Source organism: Pelophylax lessonae (genome assembly GCF_965119305.1).
Source record: "Pelophylax lessonae genome assembly, chromosome: 7".
Lineage (NCBI taxonomy): Eukaryota > Metazoa > Chordata > Amphibia > Anura > Ranidae > Pelophylax > Pelophylax lessonae.
In genome coordinates, this window is record NC_138774.1 from 154,383,320 (window position 1) to 154,397,140 (window position 13,821).

The 13,821-nt window shown below is 36.4% G+C and overlaps 1 protein-coding gene across 2 annotated transcripts in view; it reads left to right on the forward strand.

Moving 5' to 3' along the window:
• The window catches only part of GUCY2F (guanylate cyclase 2F, retinal), a 124,525-nt gene extending 113,769 nt beyond the window's left edge, over nucleotides 1–10,756 (forward strand). Inside the window, exons 16-20 of one of the 2 annotated variants that reach the window (XM_082262588.1) lie at nucleotides 614–712; nucleotides 2,809–2,903; nucleotides 4,666–4,751; nucleotides 4,855–4,943; nucleotides 10,242–10,375. In XM_082262588.1, coding sequence (XP_082118714.1) covers nucleotides 614–712; nucleotides 2,809–2,903; nucleotides 4,666–4,751; nucleotides 4,855–4,942 — 368 coding nt within the window. In that variant the 3' untranslated portion in view covers nucleotide 4,943; nucleotides 10,242–10,375. Of the gene's footprint in view, nucleotides 1–613; nucleotides 713–2,808; nucleotides 2,904–4,665; nucleotides 4,752–4,854; nucleotides 4,944–10,241 lie in introns of both variants that reach the window. The other variant, XM_082262587.1, reaches the window with a different exon arrangement.
• The last annotated feature ends 3,065 nt before the right edge of the window (nucleotides 10,757–13,821 follow it).

Sequence of the window (13,821 nt, forward strand, 5' to 3'; positions counted from 1 at the left end):
GTGAGATGAGCTGCTCGGTAGCACACAGCAGTTTGCAAACTACGTTGGGTGCCATTCAGTAGTAGAAGTAGTGTGTGGTACTTCGAGATATGGTAACACACTCAGGGATGTGCGCATTTTCTCAATACAATATTGTGAACAGGGCCTCAGTATTGGTTTGTTTATCAATTTTGATATTGCTTTGCACAAAGTCCCAAATCTTCTACAGACACCGGTGATACAAATTTTTATCAGCGTGTGTATTAGCAGGCAACTGTTTTCTATTGGTATTAGGGTTAGGATTTTTTGCTTGTATTTTGAAATTAATTATTAATTAATAACAATGTATTAATAAACCTTTGATATATGCTGTTCAGCAACTTTTTTTATGTGTGCTTTCCCACTCTCAGCTGTTGTATATAGTTGTTTTCACTCCTTGCTAAAATTCCAGAGTGGCTTGATGACCATATATACATTTCATTTTTTATGTATGTCTTATAATATTTATGTAAAAAAATACAGTACTTACAAAGATCCGTAAAAATCAATATTACATTAAAATTGTTCATTTAAAACATGTCAATATTTTACCCTATATGAATCAACAACAACACTACCATACTTCCTTCCCTAGGGCCTGTGGTAGCTGGTGTAGTAGGCCTGACAATGCCAAGGTACTGCCTGTTTGGGGATACAGTGAACACCGCTTCCCGAATGGAATCAACAGGGTTACGTGAGTACAAATAACTAATTCAGAAAAAATTCTGTAATGTAAAAATTATACAATCTGGTGGCTGGTGAATAAATATAACTATAAAATATTACATAAAATGTATTTGTATATTTGTATATTTGTTATTGTTTATACTGTTATACATAAAGTTACAGAACAGTTGAAACCCTTCGTCTGTTTACTAAGTAGGACAAACCTATTGAGATTGTGTTTTTAGAGCCTGAGCGGGATGTGATACCACTGACATATTGTTGCGTTTGATTGTCCCATACAAAATATACATCTGATATAAGGGTCATATTGTTTTACTAGAATGCGATTCATGTTTATGCATTTGACTATATGGGTGAGTTTACTTTTCTACCTGAATTATCATACATCATTATTATTACTATGCTATAATCCGTATGGTATTAACCAATCGAATATAATCTATTCATTTTTTCTTCACCTATTATGGCTACAATTTTTTGCCTTTCTTGGGGAATAGTACAATAAAACGTGTATTATTAGATTAGTTGCTTGTTACTGTTATCTACAGCAGCGCTTCTTAAGGGGGGTACCAAGAAGAATCCTCAGGGGTGCCTCAGTAAAAGGGATAAACAATTGCCCAAACTAAGTATGGTAGCTACATTACAAATTTTTCACCTTTTTTTTTAATGGCTATTCCAGTCTGGTTATTTTTTTTTAAACTGACATGAAAGCTGCATGTGGAGACTATGTGCTGTGCAGGCTGCCTGCCCACATACTACCAACCAATTATGTCATTGGTTGTTAAGGACAAGTCGGGCATCTGCACAGCCTACTGGGTTGCCAACAGGAGTAGTGACAGCGGCAGAGAGGAGGAGGTGCTGGCTGTGTTCTCTCTTGTCTGTACACAGGACTTAACACAGGGCACACTCAGTTTGGACTGTATAGGGCCTAATTACATTCCCCTACTCCCCCCCCCCGACTGCCACTGTAGTGGCAGTGGAAACTGTGGGTGGAGGCAGTAATCAAACCCTTTAAAATTCCAAATCTGTGATCGTTCTGTATTATCTCCAGTATACAGACAGAAAGGAGAGGAGCTGGAGAAGGAGGGGGGGGGGGAGCATGAGCACAGCCCACACCTCCTCCTATCTCTCTCCTCCTCTCTGCTTCCGTCAAAAGGGGGTCAATTGGAGGGGAAGGGGTTGTGCTAGGACAGGTGTTCTGGGGGGGGGGGGGGGGGGGTTAATGCTAGCAAGGGAGATTTGAGGGAAGAGGATTTACAATATACAGCTCACTGAACTCTGCCTTACAAACCACATTTTAGGGGTTGCTGTGTGGTAATGTGTGAGAAATGGCATGTTTTTCCTCACCATAAAAAAATGCGCTGCCTTTTGCAGACTTGCTTTCACGCCTGCTAAAATGGCACAGCAATACCATGCATTTTGGTGTGGCATGATTTTAAAAAATGATATCGTCACTTGTTTTTGTGTGTTTCACGTGCATAGAGCAGCACAATAAAAAATGTGCTGTATGGCAACGCACAAAAAAGTGCATGCGGACGCACCTCCTGGTGTGAATTAGCCCTTAGACTGGTGTGCCCCGAGATTGTGCATAATCCTAAGGCAGGGGTCTTCAAACTATGGCCCTCCAGTTGTTCAGGAACTACAATGCCCATCATGCCTAGTTACGTGCGTGAATGTCAGAGTTTTCCAATGCCTCATGTAATGTGTAGTTCCGCAACAGCTGAAGGGCCATAGTTTGAGGATCCCTGTCCTAAGGGGTGCCTTGACTGAAAAAAGTTTGAGAAACACTGATCTACAGAACTCAAAATGTATAGCCATAGTGACAAGAGATGGTCTTAATTCTGAAGGCATAACACAAACTGCTTCCTACCACAAAGTATTCCTAGGCCTCATAAATAACATAAGAGAGTTTATGGCATTTTAAGCCCCCTTTACATTATTTCTTTTGTTTTCTAATTTGTTATAGAGTAATAAAAAAAACTAGAATATGACTGCAGAAGCACTTCTAATACTTTTATAGTAACTTATGCTAAATACAGTATAAAATTACAGAAAAATGAAATATCTTATAAAACTATAATGTAATCCCTGTTTCCTCACCAGCCTATCGAATCCATGTCAATCAGAGCACTGTGAAAACGCTCAGATCTTTAAATGAAGGATACCTATTGGAATTGAGAGGAAGAACAGAGCTAAAGGTAAGTGATTTGTATTTCTGAAAAATGCGTACTGCTTCCTGTAGGATATCACTAAACTAATTTGTACTTGGGCTCGTTTTTGGAGACTTGTAAGACTTTACAGGTATTTTATTATGAACACAGTGCAGACACTTGCTCATAATGTAGACAATAGTAATGCAGTGACCATATGAATACTATATATTGATCAGTATTAATTTAAAAATATGTTGTAGTAAACAAATGTTAGGTGGCAGTTCAAAAAAACTGGGCATAAGGTCAACCCCAGCTCTTTATTGGTCAAACCAATACAAAAAAATTGCTCAGTTGTGAGATTTATTTTTCCTTATTTCGCAAGTGATATGGCCATATAATGACAATATGAATGCCTGCAGTGTATGCAATGTAATAGGTTTTGCATGTTTATATATTCTTACCTGGAGAAACGTTGGTCTAGTTTCTGTACTAACCACATAAATGATGGCATCATTGGGATGTAATCTCTCTAAAAGTGGTAGATCTGAGTTCAGATTGGACAGAACCTTTCAGAAATCATGTTATTGAGATCATGTAAGATTATAAGGATCATGTAAGATTGCAGATATGGGACCAGCACTAAAGGAAACCTGGCTTAACATATTATTGTTAATATCTTTTTAATACAAAGCAACTTTTAATGCTTGGACGTTGATTTATTTTATAAGTTGTTCTATTAATGTTTAAAATTTCTCTGAAAGAAAGAGACCATCAATTATTTCAAGACAGACTTTTCAATTGTTGCTACATTTTCATTACAATAAGAGCAGAATATTGTTCTGGTATTGTGTATCTCTTATTTTTTTTGACCCAACAAAATCTTTTAGAATGTAATTTTATTATTCATATTAGACCTGTTTTGTTATTTGTATATAACCTGCTTTGTGTTGAATCCATTAAGAAAACCTCTTCTGTACATCTGAAAATAGTTTCCAAGAATTTTAAGAACACTTCTGTTTTTATAACTGAGATAGAAAGATCAGCATATGAATATGTATGACCTTCAAAATTTGTTCTTGGAGAGGGCTATAGCGGTGGCATGATGTTGACAAAAGGATGCCATGTTAGGCAAGCAGGTTGATCTTGTAAAAGAAACCAAATGCAGGTAGTTTGATCTAGTTAATCACAAGACGATGTTAACATTGATCTTCTGAGGACCATAATTTGGCCATATCATATTTGTGGAAAGTGTGTGTCCTTGAGAAATAAATTAGTTGAGAGGAAAAATGTTTACTTATTACATCAACTGGTGTTAAAAAATAAATCTAACAATATGTTTCCAGCCCTTAACAATTGTTGTCTCATTAAAGGAAACCTGCAGTGAAAAAAGGAAATTGGCTACCATTGTTGATCTCTTTCAAGAATACTAGTTTCCTGGCTGTCTATGGCTTCATTACTTTGGTCAATGACCAGCAGCAAGAATCAGATTACAAAATCAGAGCTAGGTCACTCCTGATTTGTGAATTTGTTTGAAGTCAGTACTTAAGAAAATACTGAAGCCAGTGGAACTTGATGACAGCAAGGCAACCAGCATTTTCAGAATGAGAGCATCGAAATGGTGGAATCCAGTTTAACTCCCTGCAAGTTTATTTTAAGTAAAGTGGTTTCTACTGTGTCTGAAATACTGGTATGTGTATTGCTGTTTCTTCTATATTGGAATGAAGGCTTAATAGCCCATTTTGGGTGGAACAACAGAGTTCCTCTAAAACCTTCTGGTAATTTTTGTCCTTTGTCTCTTTTGGATAAGGGTAAAGGTATTGAAGAGACATTCTGGCTGGTTGGAAAAGAAGGTTTTACAAAACCGTTACCTGTCCCGCCAGTGCTGAAGTCAGGGTAAGCGGAGAGACCATGTGGTCCCGGAGCAGGATATCCTCTTGCTATCCACCTAACTGTGTTTTTTTTATTTTTTACGTCACTATTTTGATATCGTTCACAGGCAAATGGGTCATGGTTTGCTGCAGGATGAGATAGCCGCTTTCAAAAGAAGAAAAGCAGAAAAGCAACTTGCAAGGAAGAATATCTGAGGTAATGTTATGCATGAAAATGTATAACATTACATGCTACCTGTGTCATATGCTCAAACCAGTTCTCCTGCAGTCTAATGGCACCTTTTCTCCTTAATGCTTCATCGTTCATTTTATTTGACCTTTGTCTTGATTGTCTTCTTGTTGGCCAAAAGACAATCCTGCCCAAATAGGCAATGCCAGTATTAACTGAAATGACAAAGGAAAGGATGGTGGAGAAGAGAATATTTTGATTAAAGCACCAGTCCCTTAAACAAGGCCAAAATTACCTAAACCTTTAATATTACCTATGAGAGCAGAACACGAGTCAGTAGAAACAAGGGGATCAAACTGAATACCAGTTTTTAATATCGTAATTGCCTTTCGCTCATTCCTATAGTTCTTCTGTCCTTTAATTTTGAGTTTGCTATACAATTTTAAAAAGCACAATCGCTAACATTTTTAGCTCTCCTTGGATGAATTCACTGCAGACCAGAAGATAGAAGAAAGCATTTAATGGTATGTTTAATGCAGTTTATATATTTCTGAAACATTAAGCATGAGGAGCTGGTGCTTTAAACTGACCGTCCACAATATCTCTTGTTGTTTGCTCAGCTTTTGCAGATCCAGCTAGCTGAGAAAAGAACAGAGGAGCTGATTCTGAATACAGGTGTAAAGCATAGTGGACAACGATCAGCAGCATTGAGACTTTTGGCCAATCAAGTTTGTTCCATTCCAAGTGCCTCTATTCTGGGTGTTTTTTTTAAAGTCTTGTGCTTGTACATTTTACATCTGGAACTTTGCAAATGCCAATTGCTTGCTTCCCTGATATTGCGGTTTTAGAGAAGGGATGCTAAATTAGGAAAAACATTTTACCTATATTTTAGTTTTATGTTACAAAGGAGATGACCAATAGACTCTTTAGGGCTGATTCATGAAATTGGAGAAAAGAAAATGAGCACGGAAATTTAGTAGTTGTCCATAGAAACCAATCAGGGTCACCTTTCATTATAAAGTAAACAGGAATTTTGTACAATAACTCCAGTTTTGTGCTAATTTCCTTTTATTTGGAAAACAGTCCTTTTGATTCCTGCTAGGAATAGTCAAATGGTTTGTTCACATTTTATCGAATTCCTCATGCTTCCTGACAACTTATTCCTTGAATCAGTTATATTTGAACCTACTTAATATATGACCTATTTGATATTTTGTTTTGAACAAATTTTAAACCAAAAGGAATTAATTTATAATGTTGCAGGCCCATCCTGCAGCAACCAACCATAGACTAGGCCACATTCTAAGCTTTATGGTGGCTGCTTGGAGTTGGCATAGATAGTCTTGTAATGCTCCAAGTTCCACAAGCAGAGTTTTAGAATGTGGCCTCCGATGTCTTTATGTCTTTCCATTGTTTTATTAACATGTATGATCATTTTCAATGTTTTACAAAATGTTTATAATAAAGGTAGGTTTTAACAAAATAAATACATGTTTCTCTCACAGTACACTACTTGGGTTTATTGTACAATTGCATGTTTGATTGCATTATAATATATTAAAAATGATCAAATATTTTTTCATTGCAATTAGCTTTCTCAATGAAAGGGACTATGAATGTAAAAGGTAATATTTCATAGTATGGAGATGTACCTATGGTATATTTATCATGTATATCTAAGATGTGATAAGAGGCAATGGTCTCCAAGCTGCCACACCCACTTCTATCCTGAAAAAGGTCTCATTAACAGTCTCTGTCAAAATAAAAGCCACTACAGGTATTATATGACAGTCATCTAATCTGGTTATTTGCAGCCACAGTAGCTTGATATCTCCCATCTGTAAGTGCAGTTGGTCACAATATTTAGGTAAACCAAACCAAATTGGAAAACCTGTCCTAGTTGGACCACTCTGCTGCTTTTGTAAATGACATAGAGTAGTATACTAACTATGGCACAAAGTGGGATAAAGCATCCCATAAAGAAAAGATGGCACAGTAAATGTCTTTGTTAACTCTACATAGTTCATGCTTTTGTCGTACAAACGGTACTATAAAAAGAGAAACCTTACATTCCAAATACAGCTTTTTAAATAAGTTACGAAAAAAATTAAATAGCCAAAAGATATATTTAGACAGTATTACTTTGGTAATTTGGTTAATTCATCATTGCAGTGGGTTTGATTTACTAAAACTGAAGAGTGCAAAATCTGGTGCAGCTCATACAAGCTTGTTGTCCTTATCTCCCTCAAATAATGTTGGCTAAGATCAAGTGACTATATCATAGTATTCCATGTTTTTAAATTACATAGAATCTGGCTTCTGGCCCGGATGGGATGTTACTTGGCAGAGATCCAAAGTCACTTGGTTCACCTTAACATTAAAGTGAAAATCTATCCAAAAGCTTTTCCATTTGGTCAGGGCAGGGTTTAATCCACTCTTGGGTCTTTACTGTTTTCTAAATGTCGGCATTTACCATTACTGCTGCTTACTTACTTACTTACTTTGTTTGAGGTGACAGTTTGAGTTTCCCTCTCTGGAATGTATTTTCTGTATATTTTGGTGAAGAATACACCAGGGAGCCATTGGTTCTAAAATGCTGGTTTGCCCCGTCCTTGTGAATTCTTGGTAGGACTGTATCGTATGTGAACTTCAGAGAGGTGACCCATAGAATTTATCCTAACGTCTAAGCCTTGACTATAACAGTAGGGTTGTGTGGGAATCGCCATACTGGGTATCTGATGACAGTAAAGACTCAGTTGAGATTCAAAACTGTCTCACTACACCCACATCTGTGGGTCTGGAGTAGAGTTTTCCTTTGGGAAAAATATATATTTTTTTCCTGTTTGACTGCCTAAGCAAAATCAGAGAGGAAGTAAAAGTTCCAAATTTCAAAAATCCTGGAAAGATGATTGGGAAAGATCTGTAAGTATGTTTATCAAGGGTTACCATTACAGATCTGATCTCTGTAAATTTAAATTTAACTAGTGAAAATTGCTAAAGAAAAAATGCATTTTAAGATACATTGAGGGGAATTTACTAAGACTGGAACGACCAAAATTTGGAACAACTGTGCATAGCAACCAATCAGTTTCTAGCTTTATTTTTCAAAGCCTATCTCAAACTGAAGAGAGAACCTTATTGGTTATTATGCACAGCTCCAGATCCTCCCTGCTCTAGTATTCTTTATAGGCCATACACTAGTTTATAGATAGTAGTGATAAACGCTTGGTAGAGATTGAAGTTCAAATAATATCTTTTTCTTCTAAATTTGAATCCCTTTTCTCTGAGTTGTGGCTTGCTAGAATGTCAAGTTGATCCTTTTTTTTGTACATTAAGAGATAAACAGTAACTGTGCAGTAACGGCAATGAATCCTATAATGCACTGAGAGAAAATTGGTTTGCTTACAAGGTATATTAGCTGCACATAAATCAGGCAATAATTACAAGGTAACTATGAAATGATTTCCAAAATACAGGACCATGAACGTTTAATGTTTGCTTTGTTGAAGTGTCTGTCCACCTAAAACTGGTATTTCAGTTTGCAAATGCCAACATGTTTAATAACCCTGTTATCTTTTAAGGACTCTGTAGGCCATTTCTAGGGACACTTACTTCTCCTAGCCTTTTAAATGATATATTTATTTTTATCATAGGTGCAGTTAGACTCTCCCTGCTGCAGCACACAGAATGAGAATACCAGAGCAGGTTAATTTCCACCTACTGTTAGTATCCAAAAGATACCAACAGTGGGTGGGTAGGTCACCAGTTTTAGGTGGAATAAACCGATTTAAAGTTCAGATATTAAATTATTTTTCTAATTTGTTACCAGTAAGTTCATTCATCTGGTTTTTGTTATGATGTTTTTGTATATACGTAAAATATTTTGCCATTTCTTTCCTGTGTCTTACATCTTCTTTTCTCTGCAAACCAGACTATCCCATGTCCATGTCCCCTTGCAGCTAATATACCTTCATGTGCTGTTCTACCATAGTTAAAGTTTTCAAAGGCAAAGATGTCACTAAATAAAAACCCTTAAATGAGATTCCTAGTCAGTAGGTAGCGATAAATGTATATTTAACATAACAGTACAGAGTGATTAACTTATTAGAATTTTGGGAACCTGCAGTTATACTGAACTGACAGCCGTTGCCCTGGGAAATACCACAGAGAAATGTAAAGCTTTGTTTTAAAAGACATCCTCTGGGATAGTGTACACTTTTGAATTACTGGAAACAAAGCTGACCTTGTGATTCTCTCTTTCGATTATTACGTTTTTTTACATAACCTCAGCTGCCTGCCCATCATCAACAACCATCTGCTTTAAATTATTGTTGTGTCACTTTTTTTGCATTAGTACCTATGAATTAAATGTGTAGAAAAATGACATCTAAGTTTTCAGATTTCAAAAGACTATAATTTGTCAGTGAATTGTAGGTAACACAACATCTGAAATACTGGTCATCTTTGTTCCATAGTGTTCAATGTAAAAACGGGGCCTTTCTGCTTCTGATGAAATTGTTACAGTGATTTAAATGAACACAATACTTTCAGTTTTTCATTTAAACACAATTGGGCAAGACACAGCAACGGTAATACATGTACCTATTGATTTTGAGTCTTGTGCATCACTACAGAGGGTAAAGACGCTATAAAATTATTTATTAGCATTAAGAAAAATAATACTAAGAATTGTTGAAAGCTAAGAATATGAGACTGCTTGATTATTTTGACTGACAAGAAAACGTAAATCACCAGCTTAGCCTAATGAATGCTTCCAAACCAGTTAGTATACGATTTTACAAGTTCTGTTTGCAAAAATGTGTATGGTATTGTAGAAAAATGAGAAACAGCATTATCAATATAAATTCAATGTAGTAAACCATATTGCAATATATTAAATGTTTATATGCCCTTGCTATTTGATAATGTAATTCTGGGGCCAAGAATATGGCAAAGATTTTGAAAGCATGATCACTTTGTTGATGTTGTTGATTGCAATATCTTTGAAGCATTTCCATACAATTCCCAAAGTGAAGCAATATGGTAGTTAATTTTTATTCTTTATAGAATGACAATATTAACATATTACAAGAGCTGTTGGTACAAAAATCTGTGAAAAAAAAATCAATGTGTTTTTTGAAGACGCTAAACTTGTTTCATCAAAGCAGAAAAATATGCTTAACAAAAGCTATGCTTTTCAATGAGGTATGATGTTGTGGTATTGCTTTTTGGGACTTTATATGTTTTATCCTCATATACCTTATTCTACGTAAAATACTTAGTTCTAATACCTTTACTTCTATTTGTTTTTTACTGTATTTCCAGGGAAGAAATACCTTTCCGTGATCTAAAGCGACTCCTGAAGACAGCAGTGAAGAAAATATCACAGGTCCGACACATTACCTCTCTAATGACACCTGAAACAGAAAGTGGATAAATGCAGCCACAGATGGTGACCCTAATCTTGTGGATTAAATCAAGTCTGAATCAGTTAAGAAGGACACCTTTCAGGAGGTCATCCTTAACAAGATTTACATATTACACCGGATAAACCACCTACACATGGATCATTGCTATGCAAAAGACAAAATCCCTGCATTTTCTCTATCTCCAGTCTCTGATCTATGCAAAATTTGTACACTGCAGGGTCAGTTGTGTCGCCTGTTTGGGTTTGGAAAGTACTGACCTTTCCACACTCCCACGCCACTTGCAAGAGATTGTTAAGCAGTGCAATATAAGCCTTTCCTCCAGAAAATGGGATCAGAAAATAGCGAAGGTCTTTGTAAAATACACAATTTTCATATTCTATGTGGTTATTTTTATGCATATTTATTTTTGTCTTGAATACATCATAGAATTACTGTGAACACATTAAAATTGTAATTTCTAGGCAATAAATTATAGTTTAAAAACATAAAGTGCATGCATGTATCTGTCAGTTAATTTGTCTTTTTTTCTCAAAACACAGCTAATAACTTACCTTTTGGTTGAGGTTGGCAAGGTTTCATCCCCCACTTGGGTAACGGTGTATTCCCATCATGACTGTAAACCCCTAATTCAGTTTTACAAGCAGAACTGTCAGTTAACCTGTGTATGCATCCAGTAGGGGGCAGCTGACACCACAGTTCTCATGGGAAAATTTGGAGCATTCATCTTGTGCCAAATTGTTCTTTGCTCTATCTAAATAAAAAAAATACTAACTTTTTAGCACAATCTAAAAAGTTTTTGCTTCCAACAACTGAAAACCTACAGTACATAATATGCCAGCTGAGGCTTCACGTATTCACTCATTCTTACACCAAGCTTGCAATTAAATTAATGCTGCTGAATGGAACTTGCCAGGCTAGAAGTGTAAGAACTGCCATTGCTGGCTCATTTTTGAAGGTACAGTCTCCAAGTCCATCTTTCTGATTCTACCAGATATGCACATGCTTGTTCCAGGCCAAACATTTACCAGGTAGTTAAGAAAGGATAACGGAGGTAGCACCAGATCATGCAATTGTAACAACTACTTAGCACTGACAACTCACATATTTTATGTTATGAAAGTTTCTGGTAAACCTCCACTAGTAATTTATAGAAGGCAGCTCACCTCAGCTTTCATAGCTTGTGTCCTTGTGTCCTTGTAGCTCAGCTTGTGTCCTGGGATCCCCAAACCAATTGTTCAGATAGAACCTGTTCCCCCCCGTGCCTTTCTATTGTCCAGTTAGACCCCTGATTATGCTGATGGGTTAATAGTAAGATGCATGAGGGGGCAAGCCAAGTTATTAACCAGGACAGCTAGTTGAAATTTTCCCACAATGCCACCACTGTGGTTCAGAATAGGGAAACTACAAAAGCGGAAATGGTGGCCATGTTCGCAGTACTAGAAAAGTCCTTAAAAACAGAAATGGCAACAATACACAGAGATCTGGGCCATCTATTATCAAATGTTGAAGACATGAAAAAAAAAGACAAGATAGTCACATACAAACAATAAATGAGCTAAAAAGAGAAATAAAAGACCTGAAAATGGAACAGAGGAACCTGGCATATAAACTGTAAGACCAAGAAAACTGGAACAGAAGGAAGAATTTAAGAATATGAGGTCTACCAGAACCAATGCATGGAGAGGACCTAATAGATAAAATGAGGAAAACCTTCAACCCACTATTAGGTAGAGGAGAAGCTGAACAGACAAAAATAGATGGAGTACACCGGATTAGAAGATCAAAAGGTACCCCAGCGGAGGCTCCAAGAGATGTAATTATAACATTTCAGATCTATGAAGAAAAAGCCCAAATCTGGGAGAGCCTGAAAGGAAAGACACTAAAAAAAATATGAAAGAACCAAACTCCAGATTTTTGCAGACCTGTCACAAGAAACATTAAGAAGAAGGAGATTATTGAAACCACTCTTGGAGCTGATGCAAAACCATGGAATTTGGTACAACTGGGGCTTCCCAGCATGTCTGATAAGCTGGAAAGAAGGACGTATGGCAAAACTGAGATTTCCAGAAGAACTGCAGGGCTTCTGTAATAAATTGGAGATTGGGTAAAGACGTTACTCCTGCGCATGCGCGCGGGAGTCATTTTCCGGCAGGCTCCCAGGAAAGGAAAGCTGAAGGTCCGCCGGACCTTCAGAGCGCATGCACCGCTCACGTGAGCAGCTGCATGCAGTGCAAATATCTCCTAAACCGTGCCGGTTTAGGAAATATTAATTGTACCTACATGGTAAGCCTTATTATAGGCTTACCTATAGTTAAAAGTGGAAAAAAGCGGTATACTACCGCTTTAATTTCACTTTCAGGAACAAATGGGATTAAAAATACATAATAAAAAATGGGAAAATACGAACATATCTGGAATTAAACCACAAAAAAGAATTGATGATAATAGATGAATGGAGATACTTGCAGCTAAAAAAAATTTGTAATCAAATTACCACAACCAATTAGATCAGAAGAAAACCTAAAATCTAAAATTAATAGAACAGTTTTGTAACTGGAAAAATAGAGTAAAACATGGGACTGCACGGATCTATAAGATACTTGCAAGGTTGGAAGGACCGGAAGTGCCTCCATTCATCAGTAAATGGGAAAAAGAATAGGGAACACGTTTAAATGAATAGCAAGTAAGCAAATTGGTAAGGGCTCTACATGGATTTGCGGCAGATATAAATACGAAAGAGATGAATTATAAATGCCTGGCGAGATGGTATATAACACCCTATAAGACACAAAAACATCAGCAAGGTAAATCTGATTTATGCTGGAGAGGATGTAACCAGAACGGCACCATGTCTCACATTTGATGGGAATGCCCAAAAATAAGAGAATACTGGCAGGACATACTATATAAAGGAGATTATGGGAATAGAGACACCTGATGATCCATGAACGTGCCTATTCCACAATATAAACATTACAAAACAGCAATGTAAGAGTTCAGCGAAGGGAGTAATACCAAGAAAGTGGCTAGACCCTGGAAAACTGACTATAAGAGAATAGTTTAAAAGAATAGAATATATATATATATATATATATATATATATATATATATATATATATATATAAGGAATCCCTGAGTAGCAGAGAGGACGGCCAACTAGATAAAATAGTGGAGTAAAAAAAAAAAAGAGAGGAAAAAGAGCAAGAAGGTGGGAGGAAGAAGAGATAAGAGGTTGTTAAGACGCAAAAAGGGGAGGAAAGGGGGAGGAGGGGAAGGGAAATATGGAATAATATCCTTTTTTTTAATTTTTTTTTGTAACCTGAAAGGTGTTTTTTTTCTATATAATGAATATGTATGGTATGCTGGAAATTAAAAAAAGATTTAAGTAAAAAAAAAAAAACTAAATAAACAAACCCAGAAGTCCAACAGTATAACAAAAATAGGGAAGCTGAAGAGATTTCTGTTATAGCATACTT